The sequence below is a fragment of the Cottoperca gobio genome, unplaced genomic scaffold (assembly GCF_900634415.1).
Source record: "Cottoperca gobio unplaced genomic scaffold, fCotGob3.1 fCotGob3_337arrow_ctg1, whole genome shotgun sequence".
NCBI classification, from domain to species: Eukaryota; Metazoa; Chordata; class Actinopteri; order Perciformes; family Bovichtidae; genus Cottoperca; species Cottoperca gobio.
The window spans coordinates 64,135-78,703 of record NW_021166940.1 but is presented as its reverse complement, the minus strand read 5'-3'; the positions used below and the strand labels follow the sequence as shown (position 1 = coordinate 78,703).

Genomic DNA, 14,569 nt, shown 5'->3' with positions numbered 1-14,569 from the left:
AACTAACTACAGAGACAGTGAACTAACTACAAGGACAGACAGTGAACTAACTACAGAGACAGACAGTGAACTAACTACAGAGACAGTGAACTAACTACAAGGACAGACAGTGAACTAACTACAGGGACAGACAGTGAACTCACTACAGGGACAGACAGTGAACTAACTACAGAGACAGACAGTGAACTAACTACAGAGACAGTGAACTAACTACAGAGACAGTGAACTAACTACAAGGACAGACAGTGAACTAACTACAGAGACAGTGAACTAACTACAGAGATAGACAGTGAACTAACTACAGAGACAGACAGTGAACTAACTACAGAGACAGACAGTGAACTCACTACAGAGACAGTGAACTAACTACAGAGACAGACAGTGAACTAACTACAGAGACAGTGAACTAACTACAGAGACAGTGAACTAACTACAAGGACAGACAGTGAACTAACTACAGAGACAGACAGTGAACTAACTACAGAGACAGTGAACTAACTACAAGGACAGACAGTGAACTAACTACAGGGACAGACAGTGAACTCACTACAGGGACAGACAGTGAACTAACTACAGAGACAGACAGTGAACTAACTACAGAGACAGTGAACTAACTACAGAGACAGTGAACTAACTACAAGGACAGACAGTGAACTAACTACAGAGACAGTGAACTAACTACAGAGATAGACAGTGAACTAACTACAGAGACAGACAGTGAACTAACTACAGAGACAGACAGTGAACTCACTACAGAGATAGACAGTGAACTAACTACAGACAGTGAACTAACTACAGACAGTGAACTAACTAAAGGGTCTCTCTGGAGCAGTTCAGGGTGAGACTGTCCCTGATGTTGAACTCATAACCTTCTGGTGTTGTATAAGGAAGCCGAACCACCAGACCAGTCACCACCATTAATCTAATGTTATCTAAAGTAATGATGATAATGTTCCAGGATTAAATGTGTTGTAGGTGATGAAGTCATAAAATACGACGGCAGACATTCAAAGTTTTATTCAAAAACCTCAATAAATGCGTTTTTTGGAGATTCTTTTCCCATTAGCCTCAGCTCCTTGCTAGTCCCTTTGGTTTGCAGTCACCGTGCCTCATGAGGGTCGTGATGATGGCGTCGAACACGACGGTGGGACAATAGCGATGGAGGAACGGGAGAAACCATCCCATCTGTCCGGGGGTGTACATAGGTTTGGGATGGGTCGACAGCAGAGCGTGACACATGGCGTCCACCACTGGAGACAGATCCTCCGCAGACTGACGGGACATTTTGGACAGACTGTCGGGGAGGGACGAGATGTATGCATCCCCATAATCCTCTCTGGCATCCGAGGAAACCACTGCGAGGATCCCGTCTCTGTAGCGTGCGGCGTCGTCACTGTTCCCGAAGATATCTGAGAGAATAGATATCGAGATTTAACAGCAAACTTTATCAGAAAAGAGTTCAAAAAGCCTTTATGTTCTAAAATAATAAATAACAGTAAAGTAAATTAATATATATAATATACATATACATTGAGTTTGATCATGAGTGAACCTACTTGTTCTGAATCCTGCAGGTTGAATTAAAGCCACTTTGACGCCCCAATCCGATAACTCCAGTCTCATGACTTAGAGAAAACACTTAGCGCCGCCTTAGACGCTCCGTAAGCAGCGAACAGCGGCATTGGCACCTCGCCTGCAGGACAAACATGCATCTACCCTTAATGTTATAACACCGTTAATGTTATTACACCGTTAATGTTATTACACCGTTAATGTTATTAACACCGTTAATGTTATTACACCGTTAATGTTATTACACCGTTAATGTTATTACACCGTTACTACAACATTAATGTTATTACACCGTTATTACACCGTTACTACAACATTAATGTTATTACACCGTTAATGTTATTACACCGTTACTACAACATTAATGTTATTACACCGTTAATGTTATTACACCGTTACTACAACATTAATGTTATTACACCGTTATTACACCGTTATTACAACATTAATGTTATAACACCGTTAATGTTATTACACCGTTACTACAACATTAATGTTATTACACCGTTAATGTTATTACACCGTTAATGTTATAACACCGTTAATGTTATTACACCGTTACTACAACATAATGTTATTACACCGTAATGTTATTACACCGTTACTGTTATAACACCGTTAATGTATAACACGTTAATGTTATTACACCGTTACTACAACATTAATGTTATTACACCGTTAATGTTATTACACCGTTAATGTTATTACACCGTTAATGTTATAACACCGTTAATGTTATTACACCGTTAATGTTATTACACCGTTACTACAACATTAATGTTATTACACCGTTAATGTTATTACACCGTTACTACAACATTAATGTTATTACACCGTTAATGTTATTACACCGTTACTACACATAATGTTATTACACCGTTAATGTTATTACACCGTTAATGTTATAACACCGTTAATGTTATTACACCGTTACTACAACATTAATGTTATTACACCGTTAATGTTATAACACCGTTAATGTTATAACACCGTTAATGTTATTACACCGTTACTACAACATTAATGTTATTACACCGTTAATGTTATTACACCGTTAATGTTATAACACCGTTAATGTTATAACACCGTTAATGTTATTACACCGTTACTACAACATTAATGTTATTACACCGTTAATGTTATAACACCGTTAATGTTATAACACCGTTAATGTTATAACACCGTTAATGTTATTACACCGTTACTACAACATTAATGTTATTACACCGTTAATGTTATTACACCGTTAATGTTATAACACCGTTAATGTTATAACACCGTTAATGTTATAACACCGTTAATGTTATTACACCGTTACTACAACATTAATGTTATTACACCGTTAATGTTATAACACCGTTAATGTTATTACACCGTTAATGTTATAACACCGTTAATGTTATTACACCGTTAATGTTATTACACCGTTACTACAACATTAATGTTATTACACCGTTATTACACCGTTACTACAACATTAATGTTATTACACCGTTAATGTTATTACACCGTTACTACAACATTAATGTTATTACACCGTTAATGTTATTACACCGTTACTACAACATTAATGTTATTACACCGTTAATGTTATTACACCGTTACTACAACATTAATGTTATTACACCGTTATTACACCGTTACTACAACATTAATGTTATAACACCGTTAATGTTATTACACCGTTACTACAACATTAATGTTATTACACCGTTAATGTTATTACACCGTTAATGTTATAACACCGTTAATGTTATTACACCGTTACTACAACATTAATGTTATTACACCGTTAATGTTATTACACCGTTAATGTTATAACACCGTTAATGTTATAACACTGTTAATGTTATTACACCGTTACTACAACATTAATGTTATTACACCGTTAATGTTATTACACCGTTAATGTTATAACACCGTTAATGTTATAACACCGTTAATGTATTACACCGTTACTAAAGAAACCGTGTCTACATACATTAATGTTATTACACCTTAAGTTAGTACAACAACCGTTAAGTTATACACGTTAATGTATACTACAAAACGCGTTAATGTTATTACCACGTTATATACAAACCACGTTACTACAACAGTAATGTTATCACGTTAATATCACCGACTTGATACGTTCATTTACCACAAAGTCAAACCGTTACTACAATAAACATTAATGGTTATTACACCGTTATGTATAACACCGTTACTTTATTCTTTACTACGAGCACAACGTTAATGTTATTACTATAACCGATTAATGTTATACAATCCGTTAATGCCGTTATTACACCATTATTACAAACTCTAATGTCTAACACGTTAATGTATTACAACCGTTTACTAACTTAGGTATTACCGTTAATGTATTAAACCACCGTTTAATGTTCAAACCGAGTACAACCGTTAATGTATTACCAACAACGTTACTACAACATTAATGGTTATTACAACCGTGCAATGTTATAACAACCGTTACTTTGATAACACCCCGTTAATGTTATATAACGCACGTCAGTTTTCACCTACTAACATTTATTTATTACAACAACCGTGCGGTTATCATGTTATTACAACCGTTAATTTTTGACTTGGCGTATTAATACAACACCGTTAATGTTATAACACCGTTTAATGTTATTAACACCGGTACTAAAATTCTTCAATCCGTTTATTACACATTAAGCTACACCGTTAAGGTTATTACACAACCCGTTACAAATTATGTATAACACCGTTAATGTTATTCAACCGTTACTACAAGACCTTACTTTTATACAACACGTTAATGTTAGTTCATACACCACGTTAATGTTATAACACGTTAATGTTTATTACAACCGTTACTTACAACATTAATGTTTTACAATACAAACCCGTTAAGTTATTACCAACTTATGTTATACACCGTTAATGTTATTCATTATACCAGTTATGTATTTAACATAATACACCGTTAATGTTATAACTAATTACCCGTTAATGTATATACACACTTAATGTTTCACTTTCTACAACATTAATGTTATTACCAACTTATATCACCCGTTAATGTTATAACACCGTTAATGTTTTAACACCGTTAATGTTATAAACAACAACAACTACCGTTACTACACATAATGTTATTACAAACCGTTAATGTTTTTACACAGTTAACACGTTAATGTTAAATACAAACACTTTTAATGTTTAACACCGTTAAATGTTATACACCGTTTAATGTTATTACAAACCGTTATTACAACATTAATGTTATTACACTTACAACCGTTAATGTTATACCTAAGTATGACCGTTAAATGTTAGTACAAACAACGTAAGTTAGACACACCGTTATGTTATACTACACACTTAATGTTATTACACCGTTTATACACCTTACACAACATTAATGTATAAACAACACCAACGTGTAATGTTTTAACTACTACAACCGTTAATGTTTACATACCCGATAATTAACAAACACAACCGTTTACTACAACATTATGTTATTACATACACAAACAACAAAACACCTTAATGTTTAGCAACAAAACACAAAAACCGTTAATCACTTAATGTTATTACATACAAAAATACACGTTATAACAAACTCTTTACTACAACATTAATGTTATTACACCGTTAAATGTTATTACAATACACCGTTAGTCTATTACTACCAACAATTACATTTATCAACACAAAACTCGTTAATGTTTTACACAACAAACCGTAATGTTTATACACCGTTAATGTTATTACAATCAACACGTTACTACAAACATTATGTTATACAACCGTTTATGTTATACACCGTTACTGTTATATAACCCGTTAAGTTATTACAACACGTAATTTATAAACCGTTACTACAACAATTAATGTTATTACAAACACGTTATGTATACCAGTTTATTACACCGTTAATGTTAACACACGTTCATGTTATAACAAGCCCGTTAATGTTATAACGTAGGTATTACACCGTTACTACCAACATTAAGTTTAGTACAACTTAAGTTAATTAACCACGTTAATGTTAAACCCGATTAATGTTATTACATACACAACCATTCACAACCAACATATTTACCACATACACATCGTTACTAATGAACGTTATTTTTAACATGTTATTTACACCGTTATGTTATTACACACAGTTAATGTTATAACGTTAAATTGTTATAACACGTTAATGTTATTACCACCCCGTTAGCTACAACTTAATGTTATTACAACACACGTTAATGTTATAACAAACCCGTTAAGTATAACGTATGTATACACCTTTGAAATGTCTACTACCCGTTAATGTTATTACAAAAACACCCCGTATCGTCACTTATTTTATTACACCGTTAACGTAACACGTACTGTCGTTATGCGTAACACCGTTTAATGTTATACAACACCCTTAATGTTTAACCGAACGTTAATTATAACAACCGTTTATCATACTTATGTTATTACACCCTTATTAAACACCGTAATGTTATAACACCGTTATGTTATTACACTACCCGTTACTACAACTTAATGTTATTACACCGTTAAAGTTATTACATTAAACCGTTATTTATTACAACACGTATGTTTATCAACCGACTGTTATCCGTTAATGTTATTACAAAACCGTTACTACAACATTATTTATCCAAACAACAACCGTGTAATTGTTATACACCGTTAATGTTATACCAACACGTTAATGTATTACACTATACGAATTAATGTTTACCTAATGTTTCACCGTATGGTTATTAACACACTTACATATTCCACCGTTACTACAACATTAATGTATTACACCGTTAATTTTACATGTTACAATACTCATAACCGTTCAATGTTATTACAACATAGCGTTAATGTTATAATAACACCGTTAATGTTATAACACCGTTAATGTATTAATTACAACCCGTTACTACAACATTAATGTTATTACACCTAATGATAAATCACCGTTAATGTTTTATAAACCGTTTAATGTTATAACACCCGTTAATGGTTATACACCGTTACTACTGTTATTACAAGTACACTTATACCAGTATACAACGTTAATTTATACTACAACATATGGTGTTATTAACATCAACCTTTATGTTATTGACAAACATACCGTTACTAACACATTACTGTTAGTACAAAACAACCGTGAATGTTATTACAACACCGTTCTACAACATTAATGTTATTACAAAAAACAAAACATACAAAAACCGTTATGTGATTACATCCGTTAATACAAACATTAATGTTATTACTAACCTTTAGTAACAATACACCGTTTCTACAACATTAATGTTTATCACACCGTTATTGTTATTCCATACAATACAAAAACAAAACCGTTACTGACAACAGTAATGTTATTCACCGGTAATGCTTAGACAAAACCTTATGTTATACACCGTTAATGTTATTACAAAAACCACAATACAAGACCGTTAATGTTATACACACGTTACTACAACATTAATGTTATTACAAACCACACCGTTAATTTTTTACACCCTAACTGTTAGTAAACCGTTAATGTTATAACACGTTAATGTTATTACACCGTTCTATGTTATAACCCCGTTAATGTTATAACAACAACCGTTAATGTATTACAATACACCACCGTTACTACAACATTAATGTTATTACAAAACCGTAAAGTTAATTACCCGTTAATGTTATCACACCGTTAATGTTATAACACCGTTAATGGTTTATTACACCGTTACTACAAACATTAATGTTATTACAACAAATTACACGTTAATGTTATACACAAACCCGTTAATGTTATAACACGTTAATTTTTTAACAAACCGTTCATGTTATAACAACCGTTAATGTATTACGGAATACACAAATTACACAATACACCGTTACTACAAACATTAATGTTATTACACGTATGTTATACACATACCACAACCGTAATGTTTGATAACACTGTTAATGTTTATAACACGTTAATGTTATACACCGGTTAAGTTATTACAACCGTTTACTACCACATTAAGTTATTACATTACATACATACCCATATTACAACCGTTAATGTTTCTAACCCGTTAAGTTATTACACCGTTAATGTTATAACACCGTTAATGTTATTACAAAAACCCGTTAATGTATTACAAACAAAACGCGTTTCCTACAAATTAATGTATTACACACCGTTATTGTGATTCAACGTTATCTACAACATTAATGTTATACACACCGTTAATGTTATACCACAACACGTTACTACAACATTATGTTACTTACAACCGTTAACGTTAGTACAGAAAAACAAAACAAAACACAAACCGTTACTACAACATTAATGTTTATACAATACCCAAAAACCGTTTTACAACCAACCGTACTACAAACATATGTTATAACACCGTTAATGTTCTTACAAACCGTTCCACAACATTATGTTATTACACCACACCGTTAATGTTATTACAAACACGCCCGTTAATGTTATAACACCGTTCATGTTATTAACAATCATTATTACACCGTTACTACAACATTAATGTTATTACACCGTAATGTTATTACACCGGTAATTTATAACACGTTATGTTTACACCTGTTAATGTTATTACACATACAATAACAAACCCGTTACACAAACATTAATGTTATTACACAAACCGTTAATTTTATTACAACCGTTAATGTTATAACACCCCGTTACTTTATAACAACTTTATGTTATTACACAATACAAAAAAAACCGTTACTACAACGATTAATGTTCTTACACCGTTAATGTTATAACACCGTTAATGTATAACACCGTTATGTTATGACAACACCGTTAAAACATGAATGTTATTACACCGTTATGTTATTACAAACCGTAATTTTATACGTTATGTTATAACCGTTAATGTTATAACACCGTTAATTTTTTACAACCGTTCTACAACAACATTAATGTTATTACACCGTTTAATGTTTATAAACAATAACTAAACCGTTAATGTTGCAATTTCCAACATCCGTTACTGTTAGTACCACGTTAGCACAACCTTAAATTTTATTACACCGTTAATGTTATAACAACCGTTAATGTTATTACACCGTTCATGTTATAACACCGTTAATGTTATTAACCGTTAATGTTATAAACACCGTTACGCTCCAAAACAATTAATGTTATTACAATACAAACCGTTAATGTTATTTACACCCTAATGTTATAACACCGTAATGTTATAACCCCTGTAATGTTATTACAAGCCGTTTAATGTGTTATAACCCGTTCATGTTTATAACACGTAATGTTATTACATACAATACATACCACCGTTACTACAACCTTAATGTTATTACAAACCGTTAATGTATAACACCGTTAATGTTTACACCGTTAATGTTATTAACAAACAAACCGTACTACCACATTAATGTTATTACAAAAACACCGTTATGTTATAACACCGTTAATGTTATTACACGTTACACAAACATTAATGTTATTACAAAACGTTAAGGTTATAACAACCTTTAATGTTTATAAACCGGTAATGTTTTGACCATCCCTTACTACAACATTAAGGTTATTACAAACCGTTAATGTTAAACAACGTTAATGTTATTACAAACGTTTAATGTTTATAAACACTGTTAATGTTATTAAAAACCGTTAATTTAGTACACCATTACTACAACTTATGTTATTCACCTTTATGTTATTACAATTACAATACAACCGTTCTACTGCAACGTTTAATGTTTATAACACCGTAATTGTTTTAACACCTTATGTTATAAACCGTTAATGTCATTACAAACGACCGTTACTACCAACATTAATGTTATTACACCGTTATGTCATAAACACCGGTTAATGTTATAACAAACACACACCGTTAATGTTATTACAATTAAACAACACCGTTACACCAATTAATGTTATTACAAAACAATACATACAACACACCGTTAATGTTATTACACCTGTTATTACCCCTTTAATGTTATTACAAGAGAAAAACCGTTAATGTTTATTAACAACACACCGTTATGTTATAACACCGTTAATGTTATGACAAACCGTTACTCCAACATTAATGTTATTACAAAAAACAACCGTTAATGTTATAACCAACACCGTTAAGGGTTATTACAACCGTTAAATGTTATTACCCGTTAATTTATAACACCGTTACTACAACATAATTTATTACAACCGTTAATGTTATTACACCCTTAATGTTCTAACACCGTTATGGTTATAACACCGTTAATGTTATTCAACAACAGCCGTTTACTACCACATTATGGTATTAAATACAAAACAAACCCGTTAATTTCTTAACAACACTGTTATTATACACCGTTACTGTTATTACAACACCGTTACTACACCATTAATGTTATTACACAACCGTTAATGTTATTACAAGAACACCGTTACTACAACATTAATGTTATTACACCGTTAATGTTATTACCCGTTACTACAACCATTATGTTATTACACACCGTTATTACAACATTAATTATTAACACGTTATGTTATTACACCTGGTACTTTACTTACTACAAGTTTAATGTTATTACACCGTTATTACACCCGTTACTACAACATTAATGTTATTACACTGTTAATGTTATTACACTGTTAATGTTATTACACTGTTAATGTTATTACACTGTTAATGTTATTACACTGTTAATGTTATTACACTGTTAATGTTATTACACTGTTAATGTTATTACACGTTAATGTTATTACACCGTTACAACATTAAGTTATTACACCGTTATTACACCGTTATTTTTAATACACCATTATACACCGTTAATGTTATACACGTTAATGTTTATTACACCTTTATTACACCTTTATTACACGTTAATGTTATTACACCATTAATACACCATTATTACACCGTTAATGCTATTACACCGTTAATGTTATTACACAGTTCATTTTAATACACCTTTACTTGTATTTACACCGTTATTACACCTTAATGTTATTACACCATTATTACACCTTTATTACACCTTAATGTTATTACACCATTATTACACCATTATTACACCGTTAATGCTATTACACCGTTATTATACCGTTAATGTTATTACACCGTTCATTTTAATACACCTTTAATTGTATACACCGTTATACACCATTAATGTTATTACACCCCCGTTAATGTTATTACAACCCGTTAATACACTAATAAAAAGTAATCTAAAGTAATCTTTTTTTGAATAAAAATTTGAATGTCTTTTATGACTTCATCGCCTACAAAACATTTAATCCTGGAACATCATTATCATCATTACTTTAGATTATTTTAGATTAATACACTTTTCACATTAATACAGATTAATGCGATAAATATATAATATAATGCATCTTGAGTATAAAGACAAATTCAACAGTTCATACATGACGAGGTGTGTCTGTCTCCAGCGGGACGTACCCGCCATGCTGGACACGTTGATGACACGTCCTCTGGACCCTCCTAAGCAGAGGCAGGAACACCTGACACATGTTCACCGCAGACAGGAAGTTCACCTCCATGCAGAGTCTGTACGCCGCCATCGGGTGCAACTCCGCGTCCACGGGACAGTGCAGGACCCCTGCGTTATTCACCAAACCCCACAGACCTGCAGGGAAGGGACACCGGAGACAGGAGAGACGGGATACGGGAGACAGGCGGGAATGGACACGGGAGACAGGAGGGAATGGACACGGGAGACAGGAGGGAATGGACACGGGAGACAGGAGGGAATGGACACATGACACAGGAGAAAAGACAAAGGAGACATGAGATGGGACACAAATATAAATAAATGTGTTTGTTCTCAACTGTGTTTCCTCCTGATGAATTGTTTTGTAATGTGAAGCTTCAGTGAAAGTGTTTCAAAGTGTCCCGGTCTTACCTGTGTGAGCCACCTGAGCACAGATGTACCTGTGTGCCGCCTCCAGCTGGGAGCTGCAGGTGACGTCCAGCTGCAGCACCTGCAGGTTTCCGGCTCCTCGCTGTCGGAGCTGCTGAGCTCCAGCTCCGCTCTCATCCAGCACACCTGCAAACACCTTCAGCCCCGCCTCTGCGAGCCGCCCCGCCAGCGCCAGCCCGAAGCCCGAGTCACATCCTGTCCCGGAGGAGGCAGAGAATCAACCTGCTTCTCATTTACCTGTCTTTATTTATTACTTTTATTATCGGAAACTTAAACTAAGCAGTGAAATGAAATCACATCCTTTAAGAAAAACTAAACTAATGAAAATAAAATAAAAATGAACATAAATGAATTTCAGTTTTATTTTTTAAACTCTAATATATCAGTACAGAAAAAAGGAGACACCATGAACATCATTATATATTAAAACAACATTTTATATATTAAAACAAACGGAATGTAGAAAAACAATATATAAAAACGTAAAGTAAAACTAAAATTAAATATAGAAAACATTCAAACTAAATATACATTTAAAATAAACTAGATAAAATAAAAACTAAAATTCAATATATTAAATTATATCTTCGACGGCAACTCACATATAATATATCACTTTGATAAATAGTATTACAGGTATAGTATGTATTATTGAGTTGTGAACTGTTCCTTTACGCATTCAAAATCTATTTATAATAAAATAATTATTATATTTTTAAATAATATCATGCAATACGATATATTAGTATGTATTGTTATAGATCAAAATAAGATTCACTTCACTGGGAAGTTAATCCAGCCATAAATATCATCCTGTGAGGTTTCAGAAGAGTTTCTTCTCTGTCAATCAAAGTGACAGCTGGACATTAAAGCGTCAGTAAAGACTGAGGACACATTCAGGTGAGTCTCACCTGTGATCAGCACGGCCCGGCTCTGCAGCCGCTCTACGCTGCGCTCAGAGTCCCACATAAGACACAGCCAGCTGCAGCCGAGGAGGGCCGAGCCGCACGCAGCCGGGGAGGCAGACAGGTAGAGAGAGGCCCCGCACAGGGCCCCCCCGCACAGGGCCCCCCCGCAGAGGGCCCCCCCGCAGAGGAGGCCCTCCTTGAGCCTCCGCAGCAGCGTGAACACGAACACGGCTGCAGCTCCGACACAGAACCAGGAGCTGCAGTCCATCGCAGCGTGTGAACAGATTCCACAGGTGTGTCTGCGGCTGCCAACAGAAACCTGTTCCTGTCTGCAGGCAGCGCCGCATACTTCTCATGATAACATCTTCTCTCACAGCCACCAGTTTCTACTGTGTTCTGCCCGAGGACTTCCTGCAGGTTTTAGTTTCTGTGAAACACATCATTCAGGTGAAGGAATATGTAAAACTATGATGTAAGATAAATCATCCCCGGAGTGTCTGTCTCTCATGTGGCAGGTTGCCACTGATAAAGTTTACGTCAGGATCATGAATCGTGGCTGTGCCTGCTGCCCTGGTCCTGCTGGACACCGGGAAGCCTTATTGATATTTTCCTGGATTCATCCAAACTTCTCTCTTTTTCAACACAACATCATTTTCTGTCAAATGTTGTATTTGTACTATGTTGTTTATCCTGTACACACGACATCTATTGCACGTCTGTCCGTCCTGGGAGAGGGATCGCTCCTCAGTCTCTCCCTGAGGTTTCTTCCATGTTTCCCCTTTAATTATGGGTTTCTTTTGGAAGTTTCTCCTTGTGCAATGCGAGGGTCTAAGGACAGAGGGTGTAAGGACAGAGGGTCTAAGGACAGAGGGTGTGAGGACAGAGGGTGTAAGGACAGAGGGTCTGAGGACAGAGGGTCTAAGGACAGAGAGTGTCGTATGTACAGTCTGTAAAGTCCACTGAGACTAATGTGTCATTTATATAAATAAATTTGATTTATAAACCTCTGAACTTTATTAGCTCATGTTCAAAACTTCCCCACTTCTGTTCTGAGTCGTAACTTAAGCATAAAGTCATGAAAACATAATGAGTTAGAGAAATAAAAGTTATAATTAAGAACATTTGAGATCAGAATCTCTGGGAACCATCACCTTATCGTGGTGGAGAGGTTTGTGTGTCCCTATGAACCTGAGAGCTGTGTTGTCTGGAGCCTAGTGCTCCTGGTAGGGTCTCCCAAGGCAAATTGGTCTCAGGCGAGGGGTTAAGGAGATAAAGGCTCTCAATATACCGGTCGATCTTCGTTCCTACCCTCACCTATGGTCATGAAGGCTGGGTCATGACCGAAAGAACGAGATCACGGGTACAAGTGGCTGAGATGTGTTTCCTCAGACGGGTGGCGTCTCCCTTAGAGATAGGGTGAGAAGCTCAGCCATCAGGAGAGACTCGGAGTAGAGCCGCTGCTCCTTTACGTTGAAAGGAGCCAGTTGAGGTGGTTCATCTAGTGAGGAGCCACCTGGGCGCCTCCCTAGGGAGGTGTTCCAGGCACGTCCAGCTGGGAGGAGACCCCGGGGAAGACCCAGGACTCGGTGGAGAGATGATATCTCCTCACTGGGAACGCCTCAGGATCCCCCAGTCGGAGCTGGAGGATGTGGCCCGGAGAAGGGAAGATTGGGGTTCCTTACTGGAGCTGCCGCCCCCGCGACCCGATCCCGGATAAGATGTAGACGATGGATGGAGATCAGAATCGTTCGTACAATCAGAACAAGACAGCAGGGTTCAGTGACAGGACTTTTATTTTGAAAGTCAGTGCTCAATTTCTCTTTGATCTCCAGATAAAAAGCAGAAAACTTTCTTTAAACGCGACTACAGACACAAAGCACTAACAACAGAGCGTCAGCCAATGAGAGCGCAGGACTACACGTGGGAGCCAATGAGAGCGCAGGATTCAGATGAAGTGCTTCTTCAGGAAGTTGATGAGGCCGTTTGTGGACGAGTCGTGGGAGCTGACCTCCGCGTCGTCCTTCAGCTCCGGCTCGATCTGCTTCGCCAGCTGCTTCCCGAGTTCAACGCTGAGGCAGAGAAACATCAAGCACCATTATTATTATTTAAAACCTTAAAGTGTTTTAATTTAAAGAAGTTAAATGTCTGCGTCTAAAAACTGCATAACATAT

At 35.5% G+C, this 14,569-nt stretch overlaps 2 protein-coding genes across 2 annotated transcripts in view; one reads left to right on the top strand and one right to left on the bottom strand.

The window, feature by feature from the left end:
* Nucleotides 1-1,027: 1,027 nt before the first annotated feature.
* On the bottom strand, nucleotides 1,028-13,001 carry hsd17b2 (hydroxysteroid (17-beta) dehydrogenase 2). Its single transcript, XM_029427569.1, is given in 7 exon segments — nucleotides 1,028-1,409; nucleotides 1,557-1,628; nucleotides 1,631-1,693; nucleotides 11,010-11,046; nucleotides 11,048-11,196; nucleotides 11,473-11,685; nucleotides 12,402-13,001. Coding segments are annotated over 7 exon segments (1,140 nt in total). The 5' UTR covers nucleotides 12,667-13,001; the 3' UTR covers nucleotides 1,028-1,068.
* Nucleotides 13,002-14,125: 1,124 nt separating this feature from the next.
* The window catches only part of LOC115005646 (ankyrin repeat and protein kinase domain-containing protein 1-like), an 8,006-nt gene continuing 7,562 nt past the window's right edge, over nucleotides 14,126-14,569 (top strand). Inside the window, exons 1-2 of the mRNA XM_029427570.1 lie at nucleotides 14,126-14,144; nucleotides 14,231-14,472. Of these exons, the coding sequence (XP_029283430.1) occupies nucleotides 14,126-14,144; nucleotides 14,231-14,472 (261 nt within the window). The remainder of the gene's footprint in view (nucleotides 14,145-14,230; nucleotides 14,473-14,569) is intronic.